This window comes from Solanum verrucosum, unplaced genomic scaffold (assembly GCF_900185275.1).
Source record: "Solanum verrucosum unplaced genomic scaffold, falcon-dt-bn FXZP01000103.1, whole genome shotgun sequence".
NCBI lineage: Eukaryota > Viridiplantae > Streptophyta > Magnoliopsida > Solanales > Solanaceae > Solanum > Solanum verrucosum.
In genome coordinates, this window is record NW_026020048.1 from 3,365,358 (window position 1) to 3,380,775 (window position 15,418).

At 32.2% G+C, this 15,418-nt stretch overlaps 3 protein-coding genes across 3 annotated transcripts; all 3 read left to right on the top strand.

Moving 5' to 3' along the window:
• The first annotated feature begins 492 nt into the window (after positions 1-492).
• On the top strand, positions 493-5,077 carry LOC125822191 (peroxisomal membrane protein PMP22-like). The gene is made up of 7 exons (XM_049501573.1): positions 493-741; positions 1,017-1,115; positions 2,758-2,859; positions 3,167-3,242; positions 4,272-4,342; positions 4,433-4,518; positions 4,637-5,077. Exons 1-7 carry the CDS (start codon positions 670-672, stop codon positions 4,686-4,688), a joined length of 558 nt encoding a protein of 185 aa, XP_049357530.1. The 5' UTR covers positions 493-669; the 3' UTR covers positions 4,689-5,077.
• A 1,982-nt stretch (positions 5,078-7,059) lies between these two features.
• Positions 7,060-8,304, top strand: LOC125822180 (probable F-box protein At4g22030). The gene has a single exon (XM_049501562.1). The coding sequence runs from the start codon at positions 7,060-7,062 to the stop codon at positions 8,302-8,304; it is 1,245 nt and encodes a 414-aa protein (XP_049357519.1).
• Positions 8,305-13,101: 4,797 nt separating this feature from the next.
• On the top strand, positions 13,102-14,376 carry LOC125822178 (probable F-box protein At4g22030). The gene has a single exon (XM_049501560.1). The coding sequence runs from the start codon at positions 13,102-13,104 to the stop codon at positions 14,374-14,376; it is 1,275 nt and encodes a 424-aa protein (XP_049357517.1).
• Positions 14,377-15,418: the final 1,042 nt, after the last annotated feature.

The following is a 15,418-nucleotide window of genomic DNA, read 5'->3' on the forward strand; positions in this document are numbered from 1 at the left end:
AAATATATTTTTTATTTGGAATTTTTTTAGGAGTTATGTTTGATCATTTTTTTTTTTTTGGAATTGAAATGTATTTTAAAAAGAATTATGAAATATGATTTAAACAAAGTTCTTAAAAAAACAAAAATTATGATAGTTTTGAAGGAAAAAATTAAAAAGTAAAAAAAAAGAAGGAGAATAGAGTTTCGACTATTTTCCAAATTTCAAATACAACTTAAAATCATTTCACGGTCAAATATTGATTTTTTTTAAAATGATTTTTTTATGGCTCAACGTCTTTATTCTTTTCGACCCATAAATTTCAAATAAAATAAAAAGTACTCCCTCTATCTCTATTTATTAGTCTAATTTTGACATGACACACCCATTAAAAATAATAATTAATATAATAAATTTATTATTTTATCTTTATTAATTTATAAAATTCCAAAACGAAGTTCAACTTTTCGAAAAACTTACAAGTATATTTGGAATGTTTCGCCATTACCTACAAATTTGGCTGTTTTAAATGGTCCCACGCAATGTGACACTTGCCAAATTTAGACGCAGATTCACCAAATTGGTCTCAATGTAAAGGAAGTCAAAGAAGCGAGTGAGTAAACTATAAGATCGAATCTGTTCGTCTTCTCAAATCTTGAAGGCGAACAAAGTGAAGAAAGATAAAGAAGAATGGGATCAATAGCGAAAAAGGGTCTCCAACAGTACTTGCTACAGCTTCAGCAACACCCTTTACGAACAAAGGTCAAACCTTTTACCCAATTTCTTTACCAATCTTTTTTGTTTTTCTTTTCAACTTTTTTTTTTTTTTTTTGATTTGTGAAGAGGGGTTTTGGGATATTTTGAATTGTTTGCTCAATTGTGATGTGGGTCTTATTTAATTTGTCGAGAAGTTGCTATTTTGATACAAAGATTTCATCTTTTTCTTCTGCATTTTCTTGAAGTTTTTCGCAACTTTTCTGAAGTTTTAGCAGAATTAGTACTGGAATAATCTATGATAGTTGAATCCTTGATGGCAGGCAATAACGGCGGGAGTGTTGTCGGCGATCAGTGATATAGTGGCTCAGAAGATCACTGGCATTCAGAAACTTCAAGTCAGACGCCTTCTTCTCAAAGTGGTACGGTTCCTCTACCTTCTATTTGCAGAGGTTGATATTTCGAGTACTAAAAAAATACATTTATGGTATAATGGAGGTCATAATTGCAATTTGTAAGCACTCCCATGGTTCCATTTACGTATCTGAGCTTGGGTACGACTTTTGTAAATTTCATGATGCTTTTAACAAATTTTTTCCTTCGATTCAGAAAGAAGTATCAGTGAAGTTTCATACACTGGCCTGAGTGCCTCATGTTTGGTTTAGAGGTTCGCTGTCTGTGTCTTTTCATAAAAAATCTGCTTGGTTCTGTAACACTAGTGCACTACCTTAGACCCCAGTCTCTTTCATTGCTTTTCTGATGATGGTGGTAACCAGCCAGTTTATGTGCATCTACTAATACTCCAGGCAGCCTGATATAACCCATAATTACTTGTATTTGTAAACCTGTCCATCAAGGTTAGAAAATAGAACAAACACTCAATGTTGCAGCTGGGATTCGAACTCCTATGCCTCGGCTACTCAGCCTTAAACCATGATGTCTTTTATGTAATACCAAGTACAGATCAATTTTAGCCTCTTAAGTGCATCAGGTACGGAAACTAAATATAAAAAGCAAACTAATGCAGTGTCAACATGCTCTTTGGCTTGGATGGAAGTGGTAAGTTTGCTTTTAAAATGTAACCCAGGGCAATATGATCAGCTTTTCTCAAATTTGTCTTAAAATGACATGATTAACATGCCGAAGAGAGTGCTTTATTTTTTTTGTTCTAGAGAATCCCAGCCCAATCTCTTTCGGTTTTGGGTACATATTTCGGTTGTGCCCATCTAGGGTTGAATGGGTTAAGTTTAATTTCAGATTCTAGTGTTTCTTCTAAATGAAAATTTTACAACTTACGGGAAGAAGTGTTTTGGTTATGAGCCACAAAGGATGTTACAGATATATTTCTTCTTGTGCGTGAAATCTCTTTACTCATACTGGTCCTACTGCACAAAGGCTTCTGCACTGAGTATTGGGACGGTAGCCTCTGTTTTTTTTTTTTTTTTTTATAACCGAGAAATTCGTCTGTGACCCGCCCTTTGGACCAATCTGTTGCGTTAAAGAGGTGCTATTTCTGGCTAATCCTTTAATTTTCTATTTAGATTGTCAAGTCCTAAAACTGGAGTGGGATCTTTGAAGTTAGAACTGTAGCATGTGGATTATTATTACTTGTCACACCACTGACCTAGGAAATTAGGAGTCAGAAGAAAGGTAAGTGTTTCAAAAAATTGACAACTAACTAGTATGGATGCTGCTTGAAATAGCTTCAATATCTTGGGTTGCTTTGAAGATTTGTCTTTGAGGTTTGAGAATCCGAATACTGAGCAAGTAGTTGCCAGTGAGCATACAAAGTTAAAGTTCATTTCCTGGCTAACTTTAGTCACAACGAGTGAATGGATATAGAGGATTCATACAACCGACTCCAACTAGCTTGTTATTTAGGCGGAATTGTTGTCGGTGTAGGTTAAGTTTAGTTGCAATTCTGTGTCAATTTCAGGGTTGTTATTAACACTGCATGGCAAAATCATTTGATTCATTTGGTATCATTTGTTTCATATTCATCTACTTTGCGAATAAGTTGGTATTTGGGATGTCATCATCTGCTTTGCCTGTAACTACATGCAGCTTTTTGGTGTTGCCTATCTTGGACCATTTGGACATTTTCTTCACTTATTACTGGACAAACTTTTCAAGGGGAAGAGAGACAAGAGTACAGTTGCCAAAAAGGTACTAAACCCTCTCTTCTTTGGATGATTTTGTATGTTTCACAAAAATAGGATATGGTATCTTGTACATGGATGTTACACATTACCTTGTTCTTTATGGATCTGATCTACCTCGTACGTGGATCTATATCAATAGAACTGCTTGACTGTATACTCATGACCTGGTAAATTGCTACACTTGCCTACTTGAAAGTTTCACTTGTTTATCGTTTTGCTAAATAATGTTACCAGATGAAGAAGTAAATAAGTAAATAAACAATGAGCTGATAAATATACAAGAATGTGAACTTGCACTTTGATTATTTCAGGTGTTGCTGGAACAAATTACTTCGTCACCCTGGAATAACTTGCTTTTTATGGTTTACTATGGATTAGTTATTGAAAGTGAGTTTTTCTTTTGAGTTACCACTGCCTTTTAACATTCTGACATATAAACTATTGCGTGGTATACCATCACACCAAAACTCAACATCACGTTCTACAACTAAACCTTAAGCAATCAAATTAGGATTGTTATCTAAGAACTCAAAGGGACTAATTATAGACATAACCTTCAATTTAAAAGAGTTACAACAGCAACAAACATTTTATTCATGTGGCAAAAAGAAAAAAGGGAAACAAAAGGTTAAAAACTATTGTTTTCTGGCCATCTTTTGAATTCAATTTTAGCAAAAGCATTTCATCTACAGAAACACATTGTTTTGTTACGAAAATTATTCAATTTGCACGTTCAAACAGTTTATCTCTTTAAACCCTTACAATTGTACAAAGCTTGATAAGGTACTTAGTTTTTGCCATGTGAGAGCCTCAAATCCTTTGTTTATGTTTCTAGTTTAACGAAAATTTTGCGTAATTATTTCCCATTTTTCTTCTTTTTCCCTTAGGACCTTGTGGGAAATATCCTCAAAATGAGTAGATTACTGAAAACAATCTCTACTTTACTTCAATGAGTGTTTTATTCAAATAAATATTTATATTATGTTTGGCTGGGGTAAAAAGAGAGACGGTGTGAGCAGAGGATGTTTAAAAAGAAAAGCGATATGGGGTTTTCTACACTTTTTTACTGACAAAGTAATAGAGGAGCTTTTGAACCCTCTGAAAGAGGGACTGAAGAAGTTGTAACACTCTTCCATAAACTAGTGAAAGGAGGATATATATCCTTTTTACCTTCCATCCTATCCTAGAAACAATTAAAAGAGATGATGGATGCTCTATAAAAAGAAATAAAACCATGAGTTTCTCATTTCCTTACATATTTCTTCTCCTTCGTCGAGCCATATTTAGTACAAGTTTTTGAAAGCTGCTGAAAGGGAGCTTAAGTTTGTTTACCTTCCATTAGCTAGAGGTATGATTATGTACACACAGAACAACAAATCTTACTGAATATTTAATATTATTATGTATTTTGCACAGAGAGACCCTGGATCCAGGTGAAATCTAATATCAAGAGAGAATATCCAAAAGTGCAGTATACAGCATGGGCGGTTAGTCAAATTTGCCCTCTCCCAAATCCAATGTTTTTTGTTCTATTCTACAGTGAATGATAATTCTAATTATTGTTTATAAATGTGCAGTTTTGGCCAGTCGTTGGGTGGGTAAATCACTTGTATGTTCCTCTGCAATTAAGAGTAATCTTTCACAGCATTATTGCATGTTGCTGGTATGCACTGCAGTTCCCTTCTTGTTACTGTTTCTGCTACTTTCAAACATGTTCCATCTCTATGATTTCACAGTGTTGTAATGTTGTTAATGCTCTATGTTCTTTTATCGATTTGTAGGGGAATATTTTTGAATCTACGTGCAAGGTCGATGGTTTTGAAAAAAGCTTGAAATCCTCAAAGTTGATTCATGAACATGGCAACATCTCCTTGTGTTAGTTGAATTGAAAATGGTAGCTTGGAATTGCTTATTTTGTTTTGATTTTCATGTTTTCGCTGATCCCTCATAACCAAGACAAAGCTCATTTAGTAATAAATTGGTTGTAATTGTCCTGTGTCATCGATCAAGTGCTAGGCAGAATGTTGCACACATGGTAATGTGAAAAGTTGTCAGTTCGAAAAAAGTAACGCCCTTCAAATGTGACTCAAAAAAGCAAGATTGTGGCAAGAGATGACAGTGAATTATGTTTCACAATTCAACATTGTTAATGTAGCCATATTATTTTGGCATTTGACCAAATTGAAACTGAGTTGCTGCTATCTGTATACCAAGTCCTGGATGGTTGGTGTTATTCATCATTGCCTAGTACACCATCTAAGTGCGCTTTTCTAAATTTTCTCAGACACTATTTTGGAATGTAAACATGAGAATTTCTCAAACTACTTTTCAACATAAGCAATTTGATAATAGGTATTGTTTTTGGTCAATTAAACCTTTCAAATTATTTGTCATTTCAGAAAAAAAGGGAATATCATTTACATACACTGTTCCCCACCCCCAACCCTAAATTTACATTTTAGTGTTCGAATTAATAGGTTAGACATTTGAGGGAGAGATAAATAGTACTTACCACAAATACAATGAAATGAAGAAAATTTAACATGTGAATCTAGATTTGTTGGAAAAACAAGTATGTGCATTGAGCTAGAATTTTAGCTCAGGTAGTAAAAGGTCAACACGGTACACTAGTATAGAGCTGAACATGAGGTATATACACATAAAACAACTTTTAGTAAAGTAAAAACTGATGAGCTTTAGTATTTCAACAGTGGCTGGCTGGTATAAGAATTTTCTGATATTTGAAATATAGTTGAGTATATTTGACAGTCTTATTATATATTCATATCCCTTGAAATTTGAATCGACAAGTACTCATATTATATGTCCAAATTTGGATTTATTTCAATTTGTGAAACTACAGTATGCAAAAAATTTGCCTAATTAAAATCCACGTGATTTGAAAGAAAAAACAGCTACTCCGTGTTTCAATACATCTTTTGGTTCATGTTTTTGGAATTTTTTTCATGTGTTCTCATTAAAATTAATCATATAAAATATGTCATTTCTTTTAATTATATATATTCACCTCAATAAATAGTAAAATTTCTATATGAGGTTGATGCACATAATTAAAGGAGATGACATATTTTATGTGGTTAACTTAACTATACAATAGACTAATGAAAACACACGCAAAAGTTTATGTGCAATTTGAACACATGAAAACCAACTCATTAGACGAATGATAACACGCAAAATGGAACAAAACTTAATTCAAATCTCTAAATAAAATATCTTGACAAATTTAGGAGAACGACTATGTATTAAGCCAAAAAAACAACACAAGGGGTTTGTTAACACGTACTCCTTCCTACATGGTGTGCTAATTCAGTATGGCTAATTCTCATCATTTTGCAACTCAGGTTGGTGTAATAATTTGATTGTGCCAAGGGAAAATAAAAATAAAAAAGCATGATGGATTTTATCGAGAACAGATAGCTAATATCTGGTGGATAATTAAATACTTGTTAGCATTGGATTTTTTTGTATCAAATTATACAAAAATTATTATAATTAATTAAATTAAGTAATGATAGATGTTAACGAATCATGATTAGGTGTTAAAGAGATCTATGTACACATATATGCCACATAATTAATTTGGTTTAAATATCAGTAGCATAAAAAAAAATTTACATGTTTGCTCAAAATAAATGTAACAACTAAATGATTGTAAATTGTATTTTTTTTTCTCATCTATTTATTATTATATTGCTATTTGCAACTGATTGGTTAATAAAGTGAATCCACTTATATAATTTTTTTATTAACAAGAATAATTCTTAATTTGACGAAATTAATGTGGTTCACTCTTAATTATATTTATACCAAGTATCATCACCCATGAAATACCTAATTGGATACACGGATTAAGAGTTGATCAAGGGTCTTAATTATATAATTTTGCTATATTGAAAGTCAATAAGAGTAAGTACAATCAGGCCTAGTAGCCAAAATAAGAAATAGTCTTCTTGGCCATATTATACCCATTCAATTCAAACTTTGAATAACGTAACATACTATTATTGCCCCTCCAGTCAAATCAATCTTATTTCTGTTAACTACTATCCCTATAATAATCTATATATACGTCCCATGTCCTGTGTTTTTATATCATAATAATCATAAATCAAAAACTCAACTTTGGGTTTTCTCCTCTTTGTTTTTCAATCAACTAATATCAATTGAAGTAACAAATACGATGACAATCGTTCTACAATCGTCAAATTTCTTGAATTCATCAACATCATGTAGAAAGGGATTTATTAGAGCGAATATTAATACCCCGAATAATCAGACATATAAAATCTCCCTTCCTAGGCTTCAAAAAAGAGCTAGATTAGCACAGGAACAAGAGTTGATTAGTGTGTTCTCAACTAGTGGTAGCCCAGTTGGGAAACAAATTAGCCCTTCAAGAAGAAGTGATCCTCTGGTGATCGAGAAGCTTTATGCGATTAAGGAGGCAATTGCGGATAGAGTGGAGATGCATAGGAATATTGGGGAACAGAGGAGTCAATGGAGCAGTATGCTTTTGACATCAATTAATGGGATTACTCTTGCTGCTGCTACGATGGTTGGAATTGCAGCTAGTAGTAGTGGTGATTCTGTTTTGGGACTAAAAATGTCATCCTCTTTGATGTATTTGGCTGCTACTGGTATGTTGGTGGCCATGAACCAAATTCAGCCATCCCAATTGGCTGAAGAACAAAGAAATGCAGCTAGGTTGTTTCAGGCTCTATATAACCAAATCGAAACAACTTTATCAATCGGTCACCCTTTGAGTATTGATGTGAAAGAAGCTATGGACAGAGTATTGGCTCTTGACAAGGCTTATCCATTACCTCTTCTAGGCGGAATGCTAGAGAAATTTCCATCTTCTGTTGAACCTGCTGTTTGGTGGCCTCAACAACGTCGAAGGCAGCCTAAAAGGGTCAATGACAATTGGAATGGATGGAATGGTAAACTGGAGGAGGAAATGAAGGAAATAATGGGAGTATTAGGCAGAAAAGACCAAGAAGAATATATTAGGCTGGGGGAGAAGGCATTGAAATTCAACAAGTTTTTAGCCATGTCCGGTCCATTGCTCACGGGCTTAGCAGCAGTTGGCTCTGCATTTGCAGATCATTCTCCTCATGGATCATGGGCAGCCATGCTTGGAATTGTTGGTGGCGCTTTGGCAAGTGTAGTTAACACAGTAGAGCATGGTGGACAAGTTGGAATGGTATTTGAAATGTATAGGAGCAACGCCGGTTTCTTCCAGTACATGCAAGAATCTATTGAATCAAACTTGACAGAAGCAGAAATGGAGAGAAGAGAAAATGGTGAGGTGTTTGAATTGAAGCTGGCTTTGAAATTAGGAAGGAGCTTATCAGATCTAAGAAATCTTGCTGCTGCTTCTTTATCAAAGGGAGAAGAAATCGACGAATTTGGGAGCAAGCTTTTCTAAGTTTTAACTGCTTAGTGTATAATGCATTGGCAAAATGCAGTAGTACATATTAATGTTTATGCAAATAGGACTAACTCATTCTTTGTAAGACCATCTTACAAGTTGCACAGTAAATGGCAAGCTTGTTTGATTCTTAATTATTTTTTTTGACTCTATACAAGAAATGAATTACTTGATCATTTATTGTCTTTCAATTTTTGACTCATTCTTTCGATTCAAATATTGATTGCTTATAACAGTTTCTCAGGCAATCTTGCAAGCTTTAAATCGTTTGATGTTTTTTCTTATTTCTTGGCTCCATGAGAAATGAATCATCTCTTTAGTTCAACTGCTTTCTTGAATTCAAGCTTTAATTATGCATTTGATAATAAGTGAACCAAAACAAAACCTGAGATCATGTGTGTTTAAGTAGTGATCAATAGAAGACTAAATTCGAAACTTTGAATAATAAAAAAGTGAGCGTGTGATCGACTTGAGTTTTAAACTTAAAGGGAGTTGTAAAACTGTGACCTCTCTAACAGAGGCGGGCGGGTTAAAGAGAATGACTGATAGACTTTCACGTTGATAATTAACTTTGGAAGATGGGGAAGGAGGAGGGCTCAAGAAAGCGGGTCAAACCAAAGAAAACGGCAGACATGCTTCTAGTCTGACAAATATTTGAAGAAGAGCGGGCTGACGAGGACGGGCCAAAGGAATGACAACATGCTTTTACACTGACAAATTTCTGAAGAAAGGGTGCTCATAATACCTTAGGTCAATCTCACATCGTGGAGATCTTTATGAGGCATATTGTAGTTTGTAAGTCATAATACAAGTTCACATGATATGCACACTTTTGTACTATAAATATACCAACAATGCGTATCATGAGCTCATGCTTTAGTCGTCAAGGTGTAGACTGTAGTGGTTGGTTGGGTAGTCAGTGGTGGATCTATGCAGAGGTTTGGGGGTGCCACGCCACCCCCGAACTTCGACGGAAACTCTATATATACATAGGTATATATATATAATATTTATATAAATATAAAGCGTGTCACCCACAAAACAAAACTATCTTGTGGTGCCATGGTAGGAGGGCAATTTTAGAAGGTTGATGTTGCCGGTTCGAATCCCATTTGTACCTATTTTTTTGAGAAATTTGATGCAGACGTTTTTTAAGAAAAAAAAAAAAAAGGCTCCAAGCACGTTTTTTTAAGGAAAAACAGCTAGCACAATTTTTATTTTTATTTTTTTATAATTGTTATTGACTTAAATTAAATTAATTACATTATTACTCCTTTGACTTTTCTTTTATTTGATTAAATACTCAATAAAAGTGCAATATCTTATTATTTACATTTTATTGATTGATTTATGATATATATCGAAAAGAAAAATAATTTAATCAAATATAAAATTAATTTAATCGATAAGTCTATTTGGCACCTACGGACTCTAAATCCTGGATCCGCCACTGTGGTAGTATATAGGGAGTAGTATAATACCCCTCCAGTAAAAATGACAATATTTCTTAATTTAAATAATTTCTCATCTTAAACCGTTAAAAAAGTATTATACTGGTTCAACTAGGTTATCACCTTCAAATTGTATAAGGTTATTATTATCACCTGCAAATACCCATACGGCTAGCCGTACCCAGTAAGTCGGTAACCAAATTGTGTGTAAATATTCTTTAAGCTATCAATGGATAAGCTTGAATTTGCAACTATTTTTATTGGAGAATAAGTGTATACCTCATGAATTAGTAACAGTCCCCCTTCCCCACACCCCCACTTTATAAGAATTAAGACTCTGCTCTGATACCATGTGAAATTAAGTTTTACCCTAACTCACACCCCCAAAAGCTAGCTCAAAAAGAGGAGGATTGTCCAAGCCTTATAAGGAGTCCATTCATCTCATTAACCATCAATGTGAGACTTTTTACTTTAACAAGTTAGAGTCCCAAAATCTTAGATCGTGATTTGAATATTTAGGTAAAAAATTGAATTCTTGGTCTAAATGGGTTTCGAGGGGTATTTTGGTCATAACAATCTTTTTTTGAAATCCAACGTTTTCATTGATTTCGAAACATGTTTTATGAAGAATTTTCACTATTGATTTGTGTTTATAGGATCCCTGATAAGTTTCGAGGGTCAAAAAGATATTTTAAAAGTTGCTAATCGATGCATACTTTTAGGGACAGAAAAATAGACTTTTATCGACGGAAGTTCTCCATTATTCTCTAAAGCAGGAGTACTGGATTTCTATTCGTACCGTCACTTTTCATGTTTTTTGTTAGCATTGATATAATTAATTGCAACTTCCTTCGTGTTATGCCCAGTCATATTTAAAAAATATATGATTAAAGTGAAAAAGATAAAATAACAAAATGGAATTGATTAATTATACTTCTCATCGCATATTACGTACGTAAAGCTTAAATTTTGAAAATAAATATATGCAACTTATATGTTTATTTAACTCTTAAATTTAAATAATTACGATACGTTAGTATAATAAATTCCTAAGATTATATATGTTGATCTTTATTAAAGCCAATGAGTTTAATATGAAGGTAAATATTGTACTATAAAAAAATCGATCCTCCAATAGTATGAATGTAGTTCCAATTAAGCAATGGGTTCTTTAACCCTTTATAGTCTTATAATAGTATCAGTAATCGAACTTTTATATTAAAATATGCCAGAATTAAGAGCATGAAACTACAAAAAGTGAATGAAAAGGGTAAAAAATGCCTTTTTAATTATGTGAAATGAATAAAAATGTCCTCCGTTTATGGTTTGGTTCAAAAATGTCCACGCCGTCAATATTTTGGTCAAAAAATGACCTTATTGTTATTTAATGGATCAAAAATGTTAATTTTCTAAATAAACATATCATTTATTTTCTTTTTAACACATTCTTTTTTAATAATATTTTTATAATCAGCAAATATTTATCATACTTCAATTCAAAAAAATAAATTATTTTATTATAATTATTTTTATCGTTATATGAATAAAATTAATGATGGATATAATATATTCTTATATATATGACATATATTATCGAAAGGGTAAAGTTATTCTATTTTAATTGATAAAATGAGATTAAGAAGAAAAAAATTATTTCCTACATTTTTTTTGTTAAAGTAATTTTAAAAGAAAGAAAACAAGAATAGGGCTCTTAGTAATATTTTAATTTGGAAGAAGATGTGTTTAAAAAGAAAATAAATAATATATATATATATATATATATATATATATATATATATATATATATATATATTCTGAAAAGAATATTTTTGACCCTTTAGTAACTATAGAGATATTTCTGGACCAAAGTATTAATAGTAAAAACGTTTTTGAACTAAAATATTAACGGCAAAAGCATATTCTAACCAAACTATAAATAAAGAACATTTTTATTCATTTTACTTAGTTTAAGAGCATTTTTTATCCTTTTTTCCTTATTTTTGTATGGTGAGAAATGATGTATTGCCACCTCCCTTTGATATCATCAATCATGGAGGCTGAAGTATTACAATAGAGACCACCATGGGTCATGGGTGCGTTAGCTTTGAATATGAGAAAATAATGTAGTATGATAGTTTATTAGTAGGATAAATATTTATCCTCACAATGTGTTTATATCAAATTAATTAAAATATTATAATTAGTTAATTCAATAAAATAAAAATACATATTAATTAATCAGGATCAATTGGTAGTTATATATGTTTAACACATATATTTATGGACTAAGTATAAATATTCGATAAAAAATGTTTGTAATGACAAATGACATTACAAGTACCACGGTTAACATCTATTATTACAGTTTACCAAAGAAGTCAAAGAAACTGATTTTTTTCGCGAATGTTGTCTCTATAAAATATGTATTCAAATAGTCAGGTCAGCCTTTGACACTTTGAGAATCAATTATAAGCTTTTTAATAATATTTGACATATTAATATTGACAAATATGGTCCTCACAAGTTACATCCCAAATCAATATTCTCAACATCTCATATATACATCTTGTTAGTATTAAAATGAATTTTTCAACATTGTTTTGTATTTATTTGACATAATGTGGGATTTTCAATATTTGTTTTGAAATTGATCTCTCTATCTTTACAAGGTAGAGATAAGGTGTACGTACGTATCACCCTTCCCAGAACTTATTTGTGGAATTTCACCGAGTTGTTGTTGTTGTTGTTATTATGATTACTATATGATAAAAAATTAAAATAGATAAATACTTTTTGTTAGAAAACAAATTCATGAAAATTATATGATGAAGAGGAAATGTGGTTTATTTTTAATAGCTTCAACATGTAAATGTTATAAATCCACATGAGCCCTAAGCATATTCTATATACACATAAAAAGCAATATTTCTTTCCTTTTATTGGTGTTGAATATATTATCTTAGTAGAGAATAATGTTTCCAAGTAAATAAAAATCCAGGGTTTGGCCATTTCAAAATTCATACCCTATAAAAGTTTTTTGTTGAAAGTCAATGTCAAAGCAGCCTATTATACTTGACAACAAAGGCAAATATCAAATATTGTGACTGCGCCAAATTAAATTACCCATTCAATTCAACTACTAAAAAACAAAACTATAATACTAGTACTATTTCTTCTCATGCACCAACTTCCCTTATATAAATGTCATCTCTTACCCCTCTTTTAGCATAATAACAAAACATATAAACAACTGCTACATTCATTTTTTTTTCCTCCAATTTTTCAAGCCTAGCCAATTAATCATTCTTTTACATATATCAAAAGATTTAGAGAAATTAAATATATGGCAACTCTTCAAGCTTCAAGTTTCTTGAGATCGTCTTGTACTAATGCTAACTCATCTTCATCTTCTCGAAGACGAACCAATATTACAGCAAAAATCAATATTCCCAACATTCGTACCAACAAAACCTCTCAGCTCCCTATGCTAATATCAGATCAGCTTGAACAATTTGCCATCAATCCAATTGAGGAATTAGTGCTTAGTCCTTCAAGAATATCAATTCATGATACAAATGTTGATGGTCTGGATCCCCTGGTTATCGAGAAGCTTTACGTTATCAAAGAGGCAGTTGCAGATAGAGTTGAGATGCATAAAAATATCGGAGAACAGAGAAGCCAATGGAACAGTATGTTTTTAACATCCATTAATGGGATAACTCTAGCAGCTGCTACAATGGCTGGCATTGCAGCTAGTAGTAGTGGTGATTCTGTTTTGGGACTAAAAATGTTATCTACTATCATGTATTTGGCTGCTACTGGCATGTTGACCATCATCAACACGATTCAACCATCCCAGCTTGCTGAAGAACAACGCAACGCAACAAGGCTTTTCCAAGATCTATATAACCAAATCGAAACAACTTTATCAATCGGTCATCCTTCGGGTATTGATGTGAAAGAAGCTATGGACAGAGTATTGTCTCTTGACAAGGCTTACCCTCTTCCTCTTCTTGGTGTAATGCTAGAGAAATTTCCATCTTCTGTTGAACCTGCTGTTTGGTGGCCTCAACAACGTCGAAGACACACAAAAAGTGTCAACAACAACAATTGGAACGGATGGAATAGTAAACTGGAGGAGGAAATGAAGGAAATAATGGGAGTATTAGAAAGAAAAGACCAAGAAGAATATATTAACCTAGGGAAAAAGGCATTGAAATTAAACAAATTTTTAGCCATGTCCGGTCCATTGCTTACAGGCCTAGCAGCAATTGGCTCAATGTTTATTGAATCTGATTCTGCTTCTCATGGATCCAATTGGGCCGCTATGTTAGGAATTGTTGGTGGAGCATTGGCGAGTGTAGTAAACACAGTTGAACATGGTGGACAAGTTGGAATGGTATTCGAGATGTATAGAAGCAACGCTGGTTTTTTCGAGTACATGAAAGAATCCATTGAATCAAACTTGATGGAAACGGAAACGGAGAGAAGAGAAAACGGTGAAGTGTTTGAAATGAAGGTTGCGTTGAAATTAGGAAGGAGTTTATCAGATCTGAGAAATCTTGCTTCTTCTTCTTCTTCTTCATTGAAGGAAAAGTTTGCAAGCAAGCTTTTTTAATGTTTTAAAGTAACTGTTTATTGTACAAGAGTAGGGGTTAGCTAACTCATTCTTTTGATTCAATTGTTAATTATCAAATGACTTGATTTATTCGTTTATCTTATTTATTTATACTCCATGAGGAATGAATCTTCTCTTTAAGCTTAACTGCTTTTCTGAATTATAAGTGACGTATGCAACAAAAACAATTTAAAGAAGTAAATAAAAAACTAATTACCATAAGACATAATGCTAAAAGAACACAAGCATATTAATACTTCATGCATGACTTGTTTTTCGATAGAGTAAATCAATGTAAGAAAATCAACATAATATATATAATTAAAAATTTAATACACTTGGGACCCGTTTGGTAGGAGGTATTAATCAAAAGAGTCCATAAAAATATTGTTTGGTTACTTTATTTAACCTAATCCATGGGTTAGTTATACCTCATACAAGGTCTTATCTAATCCCTAGAAAAGGGAGGGATAACTAATCCAAGGTTTAACAATCCTTGGATAAGATCCCTAAATGACTAAACTATCCCCAACTCTTTTTTCCTATTTTTTTTTTTGTAATTTAATGCTCTTTTTTTTTATTTGAGAATATTTATAAATATTCTTTTAAATTCTCCAAATTCGTTCCATGTGATCTGATGATTTCACAAATTAATATTTTTTTCTCCATGTTTGATTTGTTATATTGGGTTGGTTTTTTCATTTTTTCTTTAAATGTAGTTCGTCGATTGACCTCTTGAACAATTTTTTTAAAAAAATAAGCTTTGTGTATTTCAACAATTTAAGTAGAGCTTAAATCTATGTTAAGTTCAAGGTATATTTGACCAACAAAAAAATATGAAATATACTGTGCTATCAAGGATCTCTATGGTGGCATATCACACATCAAAATTAATAATAATTTTTTGAATATATTCTAGTATTTAACTTGACAAATTAAATGAAATATAAAATCTCATAATAACTCAAGGGTATAATAGGAAATAAACTTTTTCTAGAATTTTAAACCAAACATAAGATAGAATGGGAAACAATGAACCAAA

What these genes read in the sequence shown, in the direction of transcription:
- LOC125822191 (XM_049501573.1), top strand. Translation starts at nt 670, where the DNA reads ATGGGATCAATAGCGAAAAAGGGTCTCCAACAGTACTTGCTACAGCTT. An exon ending in AGAGTACAGTTGCCAAAAAG is followed by an intron (nt 2,860 to 3,166) that starts GTACTAAACCCT and finishes TGATTATTTCAG; the next exon opens with GTGTTGCTGGAACAAATTAC. An exon ending in CTATGGATTAGTTATTGAAA is followed by an intron (nt 3,243 to 4,271) that starts GTGAGTTTTTCT and finishes TATTTTGCACAG; the next exon opens with AGAGACCCTGGATCCAGGTG.
- LOC125822180 (XM_049501562.1), top strand. Translation starts at nt 7,060, where the DNA reads ATGACAATCGTTCTACAATCGTCAAATTTCTTGAATTCATCAACATCA.
- LOC125822178 (XM_049501560.1), top strand. Translation starts at nt 13,102, where the DNA reads ATGGCAACTCTTCAAGCTTCAAGTTTCTTGAGATCGTCTTGTACTAAT.